The 18,240-nt window shown below is 40.4% G+C and overlaps 1 protein-coding gene across 1 annotated transcript in view; it reads right to left on the reverse strand.

Annotated features, from left to right (window-relative positions):
• cdk14 (cyclin dependent kinase 14) overlaps positions 1-18,240 on the reverse strand; it is a 266,335-nt gene that overhangs the window by 234,608 nt on the left and 13,487 nt on the right. The window contains exon 2 of the mRNA XM_087837157.1: positions 16,765-16,796. Coding sequence (XP_087693283.1) covers positions 16,765-16,796 — 32 coding nt within the window. The remainder of the gene's footprint in view (positions 1-16,764; positions 16,797-18,240) is intronic.

Genomic DNA, 18,240 nt, shown 5'->3' on the forward strand with positions numbered 1-18,240 from the left:
TTGCAAAAACTTATTTTTACTCAATGATCGTCTCTCATATGGACTATTGTTTGACGTCCTGGTCACTTGCTTGTCCAACAACACTTAAAACTATTGAAAACATTTATAAAAGAAGTTTAAAACTACTTGACAAAAAACCGACTTCCCACCACCACTGTCATGTGTTAAAAAAACATAAATTACTGAACTTCAATAACTTAGTGAAACTTAAAAGAGTGTGTTTAATATATAAAGTCTTACACTCCCTTGCTCCACCACCACTAAAGCAGTTCATTAGGCATAAAGAAAGCTCAGACAGGACCACTCGAGCTACAATCCGAGGAGACTTGTTTATACCCCACAGACGGACAGCATTTGGGCAGAACGTCCTCTCTGTCCAGGGTGGCCATCTGTGGAACAGTCTTCCTCAACCCATTAGAGAATGCTCTACACTCAATTTGTTTAAGGCAAAGGTTAAAAACAAATCAAGTGTGTGATCATGTATGAGTTGTATAGTTTTAATGTTTTATTTGGGAACAGAACGGTGTGTATGTGTAAGTTTGGTGATGGAGTTTTTATTATGAATGAATGATGAATTTTTATGTCTATTTTTTATGCTTAAGGACAACAGATGGAAATTAGCCCTTGGCTATAATCTGGTATGTTTACATTCATGTAATTTTTTTTTTTTTTACATTTATGTTCATTAACATGCACTGTCCTAAATAATAAATAAATGTGGATCTGTGTGGAATTTTGGTCAGCCGCTTAAACTCATTATTTAACTTAAATTTGTAGCCTCGCTCTCAGACGAATGCTTTCCCAAATCTGAACTTGGAGCTAACAACAGTACTGCTAATTTGAAGGTAGTTCAAATGAGACTAAAAACACTGTGCAAACACACACACACACACAGACACACACAGATAACAGGAGACAGGACCAGTCAAGGGTATCTATCAATATCTTCGTCCAGCTCAGGGGAAAAGGGAGAAAAAAAGAGTTGTGAGGTCACACAAGGAGCACACATCTTGAAGTGATTTTCAAACACAGACTGATCTGGTCCTGCACACTGATACACACCAAGGTGACATTGTTGAGGCCCCCCTTTCAGATAACAAGGATTCCTACCACAATGATAAATAGTTGTTGTTGTTTATTTTTCTGATATGTAACCATTACGACTGATAAGAAAGGAGTCGTGCCATTTCAAAGTTTAAATACTCTGATTTGAGTATTTTGTGATATTCTTGCACCTGTATGCTCAGTGTTGAAGCCTCGACCTAGTTTATTTCCCACTCTTCCTCTAACGTGGTCCATAATTTACAAAATGAAGATAATTCTGTTTCAAGTAAAACAACTGGCCCGACTGACTCAGTGCTGAGGCGTCATCTCTCCATAACAGCTGATAGCATGTAACGAGGCTCGTATTAGAAGCACAGCATGAGGAAACGTGTGAATTCCAGACTGTGATTACTGACAGACGACTCTCTGAGCACTGCTCAATATGTCTGAGTGCAACCTCACACAGTTTCACTTCCTAGGAGTACGACAGAAAAAAGAGATGAATAAGACATCGAGTGTTCCTGCCGAAGCTCATCTCTCGTACTTAAGTTGCTGGTTAGTGGGCTGACTTTAAGCCAGCAGCTGGAAATGTCTTTGAGACATGACAGTGACGATGAGTGCCTGACAACAGCTATCTGATGCACATTGTATCTGCGATTACAGAGCGTGCGGCGGCTGCCTCTCCTTTAAAAGTGGATATTTCTGCTCGTCGACACATCAAAGGACTTTACTTCAGAAGGCTTTTCTGAGCCATCCACCGAAACTTCAACTGGAAACATGTTGAATTTAACAAAATGCCTGTTTGTCTTTTCACTAACAATGGAATCGATTTTAATATGATTATTTTACTGATAACATCCACAACATTAACCTTTCTTACCGAGCTCAAAAGCCCTCTGAAAGCAATCTGACATGCTCATTACAACACACTAAGCACTATAAGCAAATACAGCTCAGTGATCACAGTCACCATATAAATAAAAGTGAATTTTGGTCTTCATTCTGCCCTCTTCATAGACTGCAGACAGTCCAAAATGCTGCAGAACTGGGAAGTTTGCCTGTATCACTCCTGTTCTAGCTGACCTGCATTGGCTACCCATAAAATACCGCATCCAATTTAAAATACTGCTGCTTACGTTTAAAATTACCAACAACACAGTACCGAGCTACCTTAAGGAGCTCCTTAAATCGTATGTTCCTGCCAGAGCATTAAGATCATCTACTCAGTTACTCTTGGTGAAGCCTAGATCCCGGCTGAAGTCTAGAGGTGACCGGGCGTTTGCCCTGGCTGCACCAGAGTTGTGGAATAACCTTCCGATTGTGATCCGGGCGTCTGATTCCATCCAATCTTTTAAATCACGGTTAAAAACCTATTTGTTTAATCTCGCCTTTCCTGCTTGTTAATGCTCGCACCTGACTCTTAGACTTACTCTATTTTTCCTTATACATGCTTTTATTGTGTTTTGATATGCATTTTATATTACCCCTGTGTATTAGTGGCATTGACCTGTGAGGATATTTGATACTTTGCTAAGGCCTTATAATACTCGTGTTACTTCTCTGTCTTTTATGTTAAGCACTTTGGTATACCGCTGGTTTTTAAATGTGCTCTATAAATAAAGATTGTTGTTGAATTGAACTGAACTGAAAACACGTGAAAAGTTACTCAGACAGCTGAAGTCATCAGATGTGCCAGGCTGTACACAGGTGAGGTCATGCTAACACACAAGTGTTACATTTTTTTTGCAAATCAGACATAAATTTTACCCCAAATTTGAGAAACATATATGAGCTTATTAATGTCTGCTTTGGTCCAGAGTGACATGAACTGCATAACAGAACTATTTGGGACTATAAAAATGAATAAGGTGGTACTTCTTAATTATTTATTTCAATAATCAATCATTCTTTTGGTGATCAAGTGTTATACTTCTGTGTACTCATGCTTTTATTTCTTCTCGTTTAGACTACTGTAACGGCCTTTTTACTTGTTTTAACAAATCAGCCTTAAATCGTCTTCAGACTGTGCAGAATGCTGCAGCACGTCTCTTAACAGGCACCAAGAGAAGATCGCATATCACTCCAGTCTTGGCCTCCCTTCACTGGTTGCCTGTAAATTTTAGGTTTCATTTTAAAATTTTAGTTCTAACCTTTAGCGCCCTACATGGTCAGGCTCCTCAATATTTATCTGACCTGCTGAAACCACATACATCTTCTCGGGCTTTAAGGTCATTAGATCAGAGACTGCTGGTGGTACCGCGCACTCGTTTTAAAACTCGGGCCTTTCAGACGGCGGCACCACGGTTGTGGAATTCTCTCCCACTGTCTCTTCGCTGCACAGACTCCATTGATTCTTTTAAGAAACAGCTGAAGACTTTTTTATTTAGAAAAGCATTTGATTAATTTCTTCTTATGTGGTTTTTATAGTTTTATTGTTTTACATTGTTTTATTTACTGTTATATTGTTTTTATATTCCCATTTCCTGTGTTGTAAAGCACTTTGTGATTTTTATCTGTGAAAAGCGCTATATAAATAAATTTTACTTACTTACTTACTTACTACTCTGGATACACATTGGCTAGTCTGCTAATTCCATCACAGGTCAGAGGTGGATAACCAACATCCAGGTTCATCTATTCTACCTTCTATCAGTTACTGTTTACTAATGCAAGTCTTTATTCGCTGACAGTCATTTTGGAAAATGCAATTGGCAACACAATACAAAGGTTTAATCTTAAAATGACCTTCTTTTGTCAGAGAGTCATTCCTTAATCTTTACCTTTCATTTCTAATCACCACGTCATTATCACCTCAGATCTCTTACCTTGATTCCATGTGACCTCTACCCCTGCAGCCTCGCTGTAGGAGGGAACTGAAAGACTTCAGCTGAGGTTCTGATAATGTGGATGTGAAGCGGGCGACATGGAAAGGTAGGTGAACTGATTTGAGCTTTGGGCCACGAGCACCGGTCGATCAGCATCGTAATGCTCCCCGTGCTGCAGGCTGAACTGCCTCCAAAACATCTCAACCCATCTGCTGCTTTATCGGAGGTCTTTTATCTCTGCTGGTTCACAGGCTGATAGCTTTTTATTTTTCACTCTTGGTCTGACTTCAACACTTTATTGAATTCATGTCAAGGTTTACATCCACAACCATGTCGGACATTCATGCCGGTGGAAAGATAACCAGGCAGCACTTTAATCAGCAGCCTTTTCTTTGTCATTTAAGAGACTGTTATCAATATGCCACATTGATTGGAATTTTCAAACTTCAGACAAAAATCAATTGAATCAGACTCGGCCGGTTTGCCTTCTGTGCATGCTAATGTTCTGCAGGGAAATGCTACAGGAAGGAAGCAATACTAGGAAGCTACTAGTCATCTGTTCCAGAGCAGTAACATTTACAAGCAATATATGCAGGAAGCAACACTGATTTGATCTTATCCTCAGATTCTATCTAAAGGTAACTTTAGGGTCAAAGTGGGTGCTTAGACAAAAGCGGTTAATTCAATCATCTTTTAAATATAGTGTGTAAAGACTTCCCCAACACATCCACCCTGACACTGCTGTTGATCATCTATGTGCAATATCTCAGTCTTTCCATGTTCTGTGCAATATTTTTGGCTCATGTGCAATTATTTTGGTCCCAGTCTGTTTCAATGTTTCCTACACATACACCATGTATTAGGGGTGGTGGAAAAAATGGATACTGTGTAGCATGGTGATATTTTGTTTGCTAATAATGTATGGATACAGGGACAGCAGAAATCGATATTTTGTTACAAAAAGGTTTTTGTGCTCTGACTTCAGAGCATGTTGATCCTTTTTCTGAGCAAGAATCCTGACATTCCTTCACTGTCCAAATGTGTTTAACTTGTTTTTGGCAGCAATAAACATGACAGTTTACTTATTTTAATTTAAGACATGTTTGATTTTAATTAAGTTTAAAACTTTTTTATTTAATGTAAAATTATATTTTGTTTTAATTTACTTTCAAATTCTTCAGTTGCTGAAGGGGCTGCATAGTTTTCATAAACTGCAGAGTTCAGAATAGCTATAATTGTACCAGATGGTTGATTCAGTTAAGTTGGACTAGACTGTAATACAAACCGTTCAGTTTGTCAACAATCAAACTGAAATGAGAGAAAGACTGAGTGTGAGACTTTGATATTAGATAAAATGAATATTGATAAAGTTTACCTTTATGTACAGAATCTGAATATCGCAAAATATTTTAAAAAATTGCAATAATATCGTATCATGGGATGTATGGTGATTCCCACCTCTACCATGTATATAGTTCCACTCACATATGTATACATATACACTGTTTTTTATTTTATTCTATTTATTTAATTATTTATTTATTTTCCGCCTTCGTTGTATATTGGTTTCTCTTCTTCTTACTTTAGCACCTTTGTGGTTCAGCTACCCAATTTCACTGTACAAGAAACTGCACAATGACAATAAAAAGCGCTACATCTAAATATACCCATATGGAAAAGAAATAGTAAAAACATATATGATTTACTCATGAAAGTGGCCACTTTCTCATTACTTTCATATATTTTGTTAGTAAGTATCCAAAACATACAAGTTTCATTATATAATTTTTCAAGGGATCTTATATGTGTTTTCACTCTTGTATGCTTTTCATACAAGTTTCACACAAGACAGATACGAACTTTATAAGATTTATATATCTTTTCCATATGGGTATCAACTATCTGAAAACGATACACTACATGTATGCATGATTATAAAGCAACACACCAAAACAGTAACTGCACACCTAATATACCGACAACAGTAGGACGTGGGCTGTAACCTTTGCAGAGCTGTGACTTCAATAGCTTCATCACTGGTGTTTGTCATGTATTTCAAACAACATCCTCGTCTTTGACCAGACAAACTCTCGGTTTAGGATGAAGTGAACGTCTAAAGAGTCCGTTTCTTGATTGAGGACAGCCACAGCTACATATCTCTTCTCTTGTGCTGACTGAGGCTTAGTGAGTTTGATTTGGTCAAAGGAAACAATTCTTGTGATCTGGTTTTAAAACGGCTGTTAAATGGCGTTTCTCTTGGTGTAAAACATTAAAAACGAACGAGGTTCCGAATGCAGATGGAACATTAGAATTCCAGACTCACAGCGTGACAAACACAAATGAGAGCAGCGAGAATCGTGACATGCTCGTGCTGGCTCTCTTTTTCATTCCTCTTTTACTAAATATTGCACAGAACTCACAGCGATTTACACTCCCTGGAACTAATGACGGGGTTCTGCTTCTAATGGATTCTCCACAGACCTCAGTAATTAAGAAACACATTTGTTGCATTAATTTTTGATCCCGACACCGAGCACATAAAATTACTCAGATCCAATTGGACAGAGAATAGATAATGAAGTCTGCATGTGACAAAGAGACAAGAGAACGGGAACAAAGATAGCTAATGAGAAAATCGTTACTTTAGTGACAATGACAACTTCTGTCACCTAATCGAGAAGCTCTAACAAAACCCGACGTTAATATTACGGACCGTTTGTCTGACGGCAAATTAACTCGCAACAATAAAAATCACACAACACACAAAGAAAGTGTGCAAAGAGACCATCCTGAAAAATCAAAGCCTTCCACGGGCTCTTTCTGTTGAGTGCAGCACTTTTATCGCAGATTTAGATTAAGCCGGTCGGGTCTCAGAATCCATTTCCATTAGAGGCAGGAGGGGATAAGCGGACTCAGGCTCTTCTCAGATCTTTCACCCATTTGCAACGACTCATGTGGGAGCAGAGACTTCCATCCACGGTGTGAGATTTGAAAGCAGAACAGCATTTTTTTCAGGAATAAAACTCTTTGCCATTTTCTGTTCCCGTTTTCCTGAAAAGCATCCTGACAATTAGGATGATCGGAATGTTTAAAAATCACTTAATAATCTATGTGACACACAACCAATGACTAATAAAGACTGCAGGAAAGTGTTTGACCGTTGCTCCACACATTTCTGTACTTTTATTGGATAGTCTTTTTCATGCACACTCATGCAAACAACTGTCACTGCAGCCTACTTCATTTTTCTGTCTGCATGAAAAATACAAACAGAAAATTTGTCCTGTAACCTAAACGTCAGTCACCATGATCATCACTGGGCCACGTCATGTGACTATGGTCTTTCTCCTTTTTTTGGGAGAAACATGCAAGTGCATGTCAGTAGTGTCTGTGCTGTTTGAATTCCCACAATCCTCGTCTATGTTAGACAGCAATGCTACTGGACAGCATGCAAAACAACAAATCCAGCATGAGCCTGCAGGGACAGCATGCAAAACTAAACCATGTCACTGCAGTGAGTTCAATAAGCGTTCACTGTTGAAAGGAGACTCACACACCAAGTCACTGGAACAAAGTTGTTTGCCTGTCCACTTAAAAAGCAGCACACTTTACATGTGCAGTGATGCACTCTGTTTATATATCCACTAATCTTACTGACCATTCAAAGCACTGACATGAAAAACTGACACGCCTGTCTTTGAACTGTGGGAGGAACCCAGAGTACTGTACCCACCCACCACTGCTTATCTTCAGCGTGAAACAGCTGTTTTCTCTCATGTACTGTATATACTTAAAATTGTGTTAAAATTGTCTAACAGTTAAATCAGTTTATGTGCAAGTAATCAATGTGAGCCAAAAACTCTCGATTCATTTCCCTACTCTTGGCTCTGTACGGTGTCGGTGACGGGGGATATCCCCACGGCCCATATGGTCATCGCACAAGCGTCCCAACCAGTCACCTGCTGTTCAAACCTTCTGCTTGTCTGTCTGAGACGCTGCACTAAATAAGGACCATTTTAAACTGTGAATTAGGGCTGGGCGATATGACCCAAAATTCATATCTCTATATTTTTTAGCTGGATGGCGATATAAGATATATATCTCGATATTTTTTTAAAGCCTTTGTTAAGAACAAAAAGAGAGTTCTTAGTCACACTGTGTCCCAGATGTCACACAGGCATTTTTATTTACATACAGCATAGATTTACATGAAGAAATTACTCAAAAATAAATTATCAGCATTTATTAAATAATCATGCTCCATAAATAAAAGAAAACAATGTTGTTTTTGTGCATAACAAAATAAAAAACTAACAGATGCTGAGCATAATAACAAAGACAGATTTCACAGCTGCTCTGTTCCCAACTTCTACTGCGTGACTGACAGCACTGAGTTTGAAATCCTCTTTGTAACCGTGTCTCTTAACAGGTGCCATTTATGGCCCTTATACACACACAATACGGTAATATTATGTTGAAGCAGAGTACGTATCACTCCACGAGGCTCCAGACTACGATAGCCGTAATGCTCCAACAATCCATCAAGCGCTGCATCTCCGTAGCTTACCAAAGTCGTACTAAAACATTTTTTGACAGATTGCTGAGCGCCGTGTTCCACATAAAATCGGTTCGCGGTCAGTAAGCACAACCAGAATTCATACATAAGGCGCGCTGTCAACTTTTGAGAAAATGAAAGGATTTTAGGCCGTGCAGCCCCTGTGGGTTGCATGTCGTTAGCGTGGTTAGCTCATTAGCGCGGTTAACTCGCTAATGAGCTAACCACACTAACGACATGCAGCCCCTGTGGGCTGCATGTCGTTAGCGTCATTAGCGCGGTTAGCGCACTAACGCGTTGACGCCGTCCAGCCCCACAACTCGTTAACGGAGATTTGCCGTGTCCATCTTGTCGCTGCCTGCAGGTGAAGCTATGGGGGAGGAGGGGGAGTTGTGTTCAGTGAAGGAGAGGCGAGGCCGAGTAACGTTGTGTAGAGACAAAAGTGGACGAAAGAGAGGCAAACTTGTGGCTCCACAAGTATAATTATAACGTAACACATGTCGATATAAAGAATATTGTCACATCTTATATCTCGTATGAAAATATATCGATATTTTTTAAAAACTCGATATATCGCCCAGCCCTACTGTGAATCATGCAAAGCTATTCTAACAACATCCAAGCCTCAAAACTGTCTTCCTAAAGGATGAACCACTCAGCTACAGTGTAAGACGGCCTTACTGGCAGTGTTGCCAACTCCTCAGTAAGGAAAATCGTTATTGGCTGTCCTAAAAGTCGCTAGAAGTCGCTAAATGACGTCATCACCTAATTTGCATAATTGGTCATGCTAATGTAATTGTAATCTATGTTGTTGGAGAGAGAAATAACATCGTCTAAGAGACATAAAGTGAGTAAAAAACGTCCTAAATGCATTTAGAATTTATTTAGAACTACAAATTAAATTTATTTTAGCAATTATTGTTTTTTTAATGTCACAATTCCAACCCTGCTCCTTTACCCGGGCTTGGACCGGCAAAACTGACCCGAAATAAGCACTCTGGTGGAGTTACTTTGTGTGTGTGTTTATAAGTAGTTTTAAACCTTGTGATCCACAAAACAGCATAAGAGTAAAAGAGTAAAAGAAGAACTGACTGCGTTACAGCACCCGCTGCTTGTTGAAAGTAAAAGCGATATGCGCTTTCATGTGTTTTTTTAGCGACTTTTTTTTTTAGAAAAAAAGTCGCTAGGGGGTCTGAAAACTCGCTAAATATAGCAACAAAGTCGCTAAGTTGGCAACACTGCTTACTGGGTCCTGTACCTGGGGAAAAAAGTGCTATTTTTGATTCAAAAAGAAACATTATGATTTATATTTTTGGGCATCTGACCCAGACCTAACGAGGGTGCAAAAGTAGATACTAGTACCACATGCTACATACTGTCATTTAGATCGGAGTACCTCAAATGTAATGTCACCCAAAACGGTTGTCAAACCTGTAACAAAAAAGCAGCAGGAAGCTTTCTTCCCCTGCGCACTAAATCTATTAATTTCCCTGGTTTAAACGTGCAGTTTCATTATTTACTGTGATCAATCGTAGTGGGTCATCAGACAGCAAACCAGCGCCTGCTTATTTGTTTCTCTCTGCAAAGATAGAAGTGCTTGCACACACAGAAGCGCAGAATCCAAACTCCCAGACATACTGTAGCTGTAGGTCATCAGTCAGTTTCTTGCAAACACGATGTTGCAAGACAGGAAGGAGTTTTTTCCCCATCTCAGATTCTTTACATTCTTCTTTAGCAGCAAGGCCCATTTATAGCAAATGGCCCGAGCTTAATTCCCATGGCACTTCTAGAAATGGTTCGCTTCACCACAAAAGTCCCTTCGCAAACAAGAACACAGGCCACATGTTCTTATCCAAATAATCTCAGGAAACTTGACAAATGGCCCTGTTACCAGATATATGTGATATCTAAGACATCCAAGCTCTCGTGTCTCTGTGCCAACAAAAATAAGACTTCCATGATGGGATGGAAATCTCTTGCATTGCAGCATTCCTTGATGCCCAGTGGGCAGTCATGTTGGCCATGAACATGAAGAGATTGGTGTTGTGACACACATGTGAGGTTTAAAGTGCACAAAGATGAAAATCCTCTGTTTATTTTCAGAGTTTCCACACAATATAAGAACTGTAAGATCAAAGTACATATAAGCAGTTTGCCTTGAAAGTTAGTGGCAGTGTGCTTGCTTAGCATGTGGATGCAAACTAATTCTACCAAAATGTGTTTGCTGATGACCTGATAGACGTTGGGTTGTTAAGATGTGTGTTTATTTTGTTCAAACATCGACTCTTCTGAACGTTCACATTTACCTTCTTTGACTCAATACCTCAGTATTGAGTAGAGATGGCACGATACCACTTTTTTATGTCCGATACCGATATCATAAATTTGGATATCTGCCGATACCGATATGATATAGTGTGTTTTAATCAATAAAACTGTTTTTTTTAATATCTTGCTGCATTTTGTATAAGTTTATACTCAAGTTTAAATAAACAACAACACTAAAGCTATTCTGTTATACCTGTGTGCAAAAAACACACTGCACCCAAAATATTTCATAGTTCAGCAAAACTGATCAATCTAATAAACTTTAACCTGCTCAATCCTCCCTACTCTGGTATTTTAAAGAGTACTTAGCAGAAATATTAAGCAACCTAAAACTTCTAAAACTCCCAGCAAAAAAAAAAAGGGAACCACCCCCCAACCTCCACCTCATGATGCTTAATTGATGTAATCAACTTTAATTTGATGCAGTGTGAAAAAAAATGCACAGAATTAAATTATTTTTCAAGAATAATTAAATAGATTCAACATCTTTCTTCAACAGAACTGCAGACTGCACAGATGGTATCTTCCCAAAGGAAAAAGTACTATAGCTTACTAGGGTATATTAGACTTAATAGTTACTATATACAGTAATGGACTTCTATATATTTTACATCAGATTAAAACTTTGGTTGTAAGATTCAGATAATTATTAAATAATTAAAAGCTCGACATTTTAAATGAGAATAAGAAAGAAAAGTATGTCTTTGTCCCCCTTTTCCCTGTTCATGCCCTATCGGCCTCCCTGGCTAAACTTTGCTAGATCCGCCCCTGCACAGTTACGTCAGCTGTAGAAAAAGATCCTGGTGTAGAAATAATATTAAATAAATTCTATCAACAGCTTATCAAGCTTAAACGTGCTGCTGTTGTTCAGCCGCTGGTTTCCTCTTTCTGGTGCAAAGTGAGACAAAAACAAAGAAGAGAGACGGACTCACGACAGAAAAGCTGATCAGCTGATCATTGATCAGTTTCATGATTGAAGTAGCAGCAGGAGAGAGAGAGAGAGAGAGAGAGGCAGTCGCTCCATATATCTGTTGTTAAGTTTAACGCTGGAATGCTTTACAAACATTCAGAGATGAACTTACACACTTGCTTTACTTCTCTCTGGGAAAACTTCCTCAGAGATGAAATGCTGGTCCTACCGTAAGTAGTTTATGCACATTTCTGCTGTCACAGACTAATTCCAGCACCAATTTAAGTAGGTATGACGGTTTGCCACTTAACTTTGCCCATCAGAGTATGCTTGTAGCTCATATGCATACAGCCAGGATGGTTTGCCACTTCATGTTACCCGTTAAAGTATGTTTGTAGGTAACATATTCAAAGGTAGCATGGTTTGGCACTTAATTTTAGCTGTTAAAGTACGCTTCCAGCTCATATTCAGAAAGGTAGGATGGTTCGCCACTGAAATGTAGCTGTTAAAGTATGCTTCTAGCTCAGATTATCAAAAGTAGGACGATTTGCCACAAAATTGTAGCAGTTTAGGTATGCTTGTAGGTGACATTCACAAAGGTAGGTTGGTTTGGCAGTTAATTTTACCAGTCAGAGTATTATACTAGCTAATATTCACAAAGGTGGGACAATTTGCCACTGAATTTCATGTTGTGCGCATGCGCAGAAACAACAGGTAGGATGGATTGCCAGAAAACCTGATTGGTAGTGAGGCTACAAATACACACAGCGGCTCTATCACGTGACCACACTGCTGCAACGTGCTACGGTTATGAGCGGAGTTACGCCATGTCGCAAGTTTTGTGAGGTGCTCTTTTGATATTTAATGGATCGGATTACATTTTTTATTTCTCTCCGATATCCAATCCAGTAACTTACGTCAGTATCAGACTGATACTGATACTGAATATCGGATCGGTCCATCTCTAGTATTGAGTCAAAGAAGGTACTTAGGAGGTACTTTATCATTCTATAAACAGCAAATCAAAATCAAAAAACACTATTTTGTTGTACGTGTACAGTGACAGTAAAGGGCTGTCCTATTCTATTCTATTCTATTCTATTCTATTAATGATAAAGCAAGTAGAGGCCAGTTTGTATTACTTGACATTGCAAACACAGTCCTCAGCACTCAGCGAGTGTCAAGTATCAAACACTGAATCTCAATATCCAGCCCTGATTATAAATGGAATAATCAATGAAGTGATCAGAGACTTCATGTGAAATTACACAGCAGCTTGTATTTGGATGATGAATTAATCATTTGACTGAAATACTCTCCCAACTGCAAATGTGATGTTTGTCTGTTTTTTTAAATAATTTATTCCCAAAACAAAAATAAAACCTTATGCATGCTTCATCAGTAGAATTTATTCTCTGCCTGCATTGTTTCAAAATAAAGCTAAACTGCTAAAGAAAGAAAGAATAAAAATGTTGCTAAAGGAGTTTTTAGCGTGTCGTGTTGCGCCTGCATCATGTGCCGCTCTTGGACTTGCGTACCAGCCTCCCCCCCCCGAGGCCCTGCGTCCAGGTTCCCATGGACACTGTGACATGTTACAAAAACAACAGCGGCATATTTTGGGAACTTAAGAGTTTTTAGAACACGAATCCCCCGCGGATTAAAAGAATTTTTAATCTAAACAGTCAAAGCTGACCATGTGTTTTATCGTTTAGGTTTAGAAAGACAGTAGCTGCAGCACGTCCAACACCCTGAACACATCTGTGCGTTATCTCACTAATGAATAATTCTCTGGGCTGTCCAGAACACTCAGATACTTTTTTGAAGCTTTTGTTGGAACGCGGGTATCACAGGTGACAAACCTCTGTGCACACGAGTTAAAAATAGGGGCTGTGCTTTGACTCCAGCGTCTGTTTTCCCCTCAGACTGTTCCGTCACACATTTGTCAAAATTGAAAACGAAACCACTCAACACTTCCACTTTTGCATATGTGTTACTGTTAAATATTTCAGCTCAAACTCATTTTTGGATTACATATAGACAGTCCACAGCAGGCCTGATGACGGTTTCATGCCTTCCAGCATCTTTATTTAACACTTTTCTCACGGTTGCTGTTACACACAACTCGGCTGCAGCTTCCCAGCTGCCAGGCTCACGTATCACCACCAACAACAGTAACCAGGACCAGACAAAAAGATTTCAAAAAGCAGCACATGGTGCCACAATCTAAAGAAACAGCTGAGAAACAAAGTCAGGAAAGTCATTTCTGAACTTGTGAATCGCAGTGAGAGCCAATATCAACAAATAGTGAAAACTTAAAATGATGGTGAACCGTCTCACGAGTGCTCGCTCTACCAAGAACGCATCCACGACTTATCCAGGAGGTCACAAAAGAACCCAGAACAACAGCTAAGTTGTCTTTGACCTCAGTTAAGGTCAAAGTTCGATAAGACCCTGACTGGGCACAAAAGGCATCATGGGAGAAAATCACTGCTGACCAAAAAGGCTCGTCTCACATTTCCTAAAAAACATTTTGATTATTCCCAAGACAGGGCGATCGTGGCTCAAGAATTGGGAGTTCGCCTTGTGGTCGGAAGGTTGCCGGTTCGAGCCCCGGCTTGGACAGTCTCGGTCGTTGTGTCCTTGGGCGAGACACTTCACCCGTTGCCTACTGGTGGTGGTCAGAGGGCCCGGTGGCACCAGTGTCCGCCAGTGTCCGGCTACATTTTACATTTTACATACTATTGCTGTGGCTACAATGTAGCTGCCATCACCAGTGTGTGAATGGGTGGATGACTGAATGTGTAAAGCGCTTTGGGGTCCTTAGGGACGAGTAAAGCGATATATAAATACAGGTCATTTACGTTTGGAGAATATTCTGTGCACTGATGAGATATAAGCGGCTCTTTCTGTAAATTTGCATCTTGTTCCATCTGGCTTAAAACACACACAGCATTTAACCCACAGACTATCTACTGACATCATTCATGCATGTAAATGAAAGTCTTCTAACACACAGGAGTGCTCTGCAGCGTGACAGTTGCTCGGTAACTGATATTTGCTGCAGATTGGTTCCCCTCCCAGAAGCTAAAGTGATATCATCTTAGAAACAATGTTGCAATGGGATCACACCACCAGCAACACTAATCTTTGAACTTTGCCTGCGTTCGTCTTGTGACTGCAAAATGTGCCCACAGACAGCCAAACATACCAATACCTGCCCCCGGTGTCACTATGGGGGTCTCCAGCACCACCATTTTTCTTTTGTAAGACGCACAGAGAGACTAATAAGGTGAAGGTAATGCCTGTTATGCTGTGGATGGCGTTGTATTCAACTCACACTGTAGATTATTTGTTTTGTCCCAGCAACACTGGCCTTGAGCTATTTTGCAGGCCTGTATAACATATTGATTTCTCCCACTTTCTCCTTCAGTTTGCTGCTGTAAGCAGCTGGTTGATGAGGGAGTCAGGAGGTCTCAGGATTCTGGGATGTTGTTTCTATGACGAGGAAATCCTGCTCGGGTGCTCTTTTGACTTAAAGTGGCAGTGACTGTTGAGCACCGGTGCACCTGCTGCAGATGGCCACCTAAAGCTGTGTCCTTCACCAGGCACATGGTTTCTAAGCTTTGGAGCATTTCCAGTGCATTGTCTGCAGTGACGTTGCTCAATGAATAAGTGATAAGACAGCAAGCAGGGTTCTTTGTGTTAGCATTGCTGAGGTTGGCTGTTAGTTCCCTTTATTGATTCCATGTGACAGGACGGCTGCTGAGCTCATCTGCAGGGCAGAAACATCTGGGCTCGTCTGAATTTGAGTTTTTAGAACATTTTCCAGTTTGACACGCTGGCCTGACCAGTGCCAGTGTTCACAATATTTGCCCTTCTTCCTGATTTTAGTTTTTGCATGATACACAACAACCACCGGATTGGCAAATATTTGCAGAAAATAAAACTTCTGAGCACCAAATGCACATTATGGGTGCACAGACACACACAGACACACACACACACAGACACACACAGCCTCCTCCCTCTGCCACAAATAGAATTTAGATCTGTGGGAAAAACAGACTTCATAACTCAGCTCAGAAATTCAAAGGAAAACAAGAGCGAATGTTTCTTGGTTTCCCATGAAACACACGCTGCAGACATTTTTAGCATGCAAACGAAGATCCTATAGCAAATTAAAATATACCAGATCATTTATAACATCCACAGTGCTCTGCTGCACACGCACTGCCTTGATTTAATCGTCCCAGTCAGCAGAGGCACATAAGTGCAGCGTTATTTAACGACTAAACTGCTGCTCCTCTGGCACCTTTAAATATCACGCGTCTCTTCATGCATTTAATATGAAGTCAACGCCAAGACCGGGGCAGGAGGGTGGAGACGTCTATACAGTATCAGTATCAGTACATGTTGTGTGCAACTGCAGTAACATCAAGTGGTTCATTTATTTTGCTGTGTTTTTGCTGAAAAAAGAAATAAAAAATCACTCGCTGGGCCCACGTCCTCATTTTAGGGTTGACAGCGTTTTAGTAGGAAAACGTGATGCTTTGACATGCATTGAGCTGCGGTTTGGGGAAGGCCTCGAAGGGGACTGGTGACGGCTCCCGGGCCGGGCAGATCCCCGTGTACTAATAGGAGTGAAGGAGGGTGGGGCAGTTTGCAGAACTGAGGGAACCGATATAGATGACAACCGGAAGGAGCGTGTTTCGAGGCGTGGTCCCGATATATAATCTCCAATAAAATGACAAGAAAAATGATATTTGATCTATTTTTACTTAAGTGTTGGGCTCAAGATGCTTGCAGGACGCTCTCCGGAGGCCGGTGTATGCTCTTATAGACAGAATCTGCTCGCTGCCTCATTTGGCGGGCCAGAGAAGCTCTGTGATGGCAGCTGACCCCGAGGGACAGCTCAGAGATGAATATATTACACACCATATGCACACAGTTACAACGGGACCCACATCCAAAAAATCAACCGCAGTCCTTGCTGGCAACATCTGGCCGACGAGACCTTGAAGAGTCATTTTAATGAAAAAGCCCGGCCAGTGTAACAGTGAAAGTGGGCCAAGCTCCCGAAAATTGACTTGTTTTCAACTTACCTCATCAAAGCTGCTGTCCTCTTTCTTGAAAGCTGCAAAAAGAAGAAAGCGACAGATCAGAAGAAGGGTCTATTGGCACATTTTGAAGAATGAGCAAAATGAAAAGTCTAACAGCAGAGATGCAGAAAAGTCCTGAGCAGCGACTGTGGCGTCAACTTGGCCTCTAACGTCTCCAGTTTGTCATCAGAAGTTTTATTTCCTGTTGTTTAGGTTAATCAGCCATGGGTTAGATTGTTGTTCAACCAATGCAGGATTTTAAAATCAACACAGATATTTGGTGTTTTAAAAATCTGATATGTCTTTTTTCTTCAAGACACATGAAACATGAACAAACGTCACTACATCTGTTACACTTAGTCATGTATTTACTTGTTGGCACTGTGCCTGACATTAGGATCAGGTGTTTGTTGTGTTCCTGGTGCAGGGTTGAAGCGCGTTTCTTCTGCTACTTCCTCACATTTGAAACTGAAATCTTTCTTTTTACATTTTTTTTAAGTGCTCATAACTGAGATCGAGCCCCCAATAAATTGGTCGGGTACTGCAAAGCTACGACATACAGCATTGCGCTAAGAAGAAAGATATAAAAATTCCAGCTGCACACAATAAAATTGTTTTTCTAGTTACAGGTAAGTGGGACGTTTCAACACGATACCTGCAGTGTTAGTCACCACTGTTTGAAGAAACGCTACAGAGTGGCACAGAAACTAGTGCCGAGTAGACAATTAGATAAAGATACATGCTCATTAAACCAAAAACAAGTCAATCAAGAAAGTCAGGTAAAATGCACATGGGCTGTAATGGATTCAACTTATAACCACTGGACTGTATCAACACATTCTACACCAGTATGTTTCTACACCAGTATGTTTCTACACCAGTATGTGGACCTCAATCTGCAAGGAAAGAAGGCAGCCGGTGCTAGCATTAGGGATGGGTATCGAAAACCGGTTCTTGTTGAGAACCGGTTCCCACTGTTTCAATTCCTTGGAATTGTTTGCCATTTTTGCAAACGATTCCCTTATCGATTCCAGTCGCCCCGAATGACGTCACCACATTGCGGAGCATCATTTACCTGGCAGGAAACACGACGCCTAAGCGGCTCAAACGCTCAAAAGTTTGGTTATACTTTACGAGAACGGATGACGACAGGACAACTTGCAAAGTAGATATTTCATTTAAGGGAGGAAACACTACGAATATGCAAAAGCATTTGCTCACAAAACACACGATGACCTTAAATGAATGTCGTGTTTTTAATTCCGGACTCGTGAATCTCAACCCAGCAGCAGCGGTAACGTTTGCTCGTCCTCTCCCGTTAATGCGGCAGGTAAATAATCAACTAACAGTGCAGATTATGTTTGCGCGATCTGCCTTATTACAAAACCATTACTGTGCGTTTAGGTGACCATGATGACAGACAGAGTCTGGCTCAGATGCTGGCAGTTCTCGCTGCAGCCTACCGGTAGCGTCTCCTTT

The sequence above is a fragment of the Neolamprologus brichardi genome, unplaced genomic scaffold (assembly GCF_056152115.1).
Source record: "Neolamprologus brichardi isolate AB-2024 unplaced genomic scaffold, ASM5615211v1 NODE_ptg000008l+_length_2720982_cov_1, whole genome shotgun sequence".
Lineage (NCBI taxonomy): Eukaryota > Metazoa > Chordata > Actinopteri > Cichliformes > Cichlidae > Neolamprologus > Neolamprologus brichardi.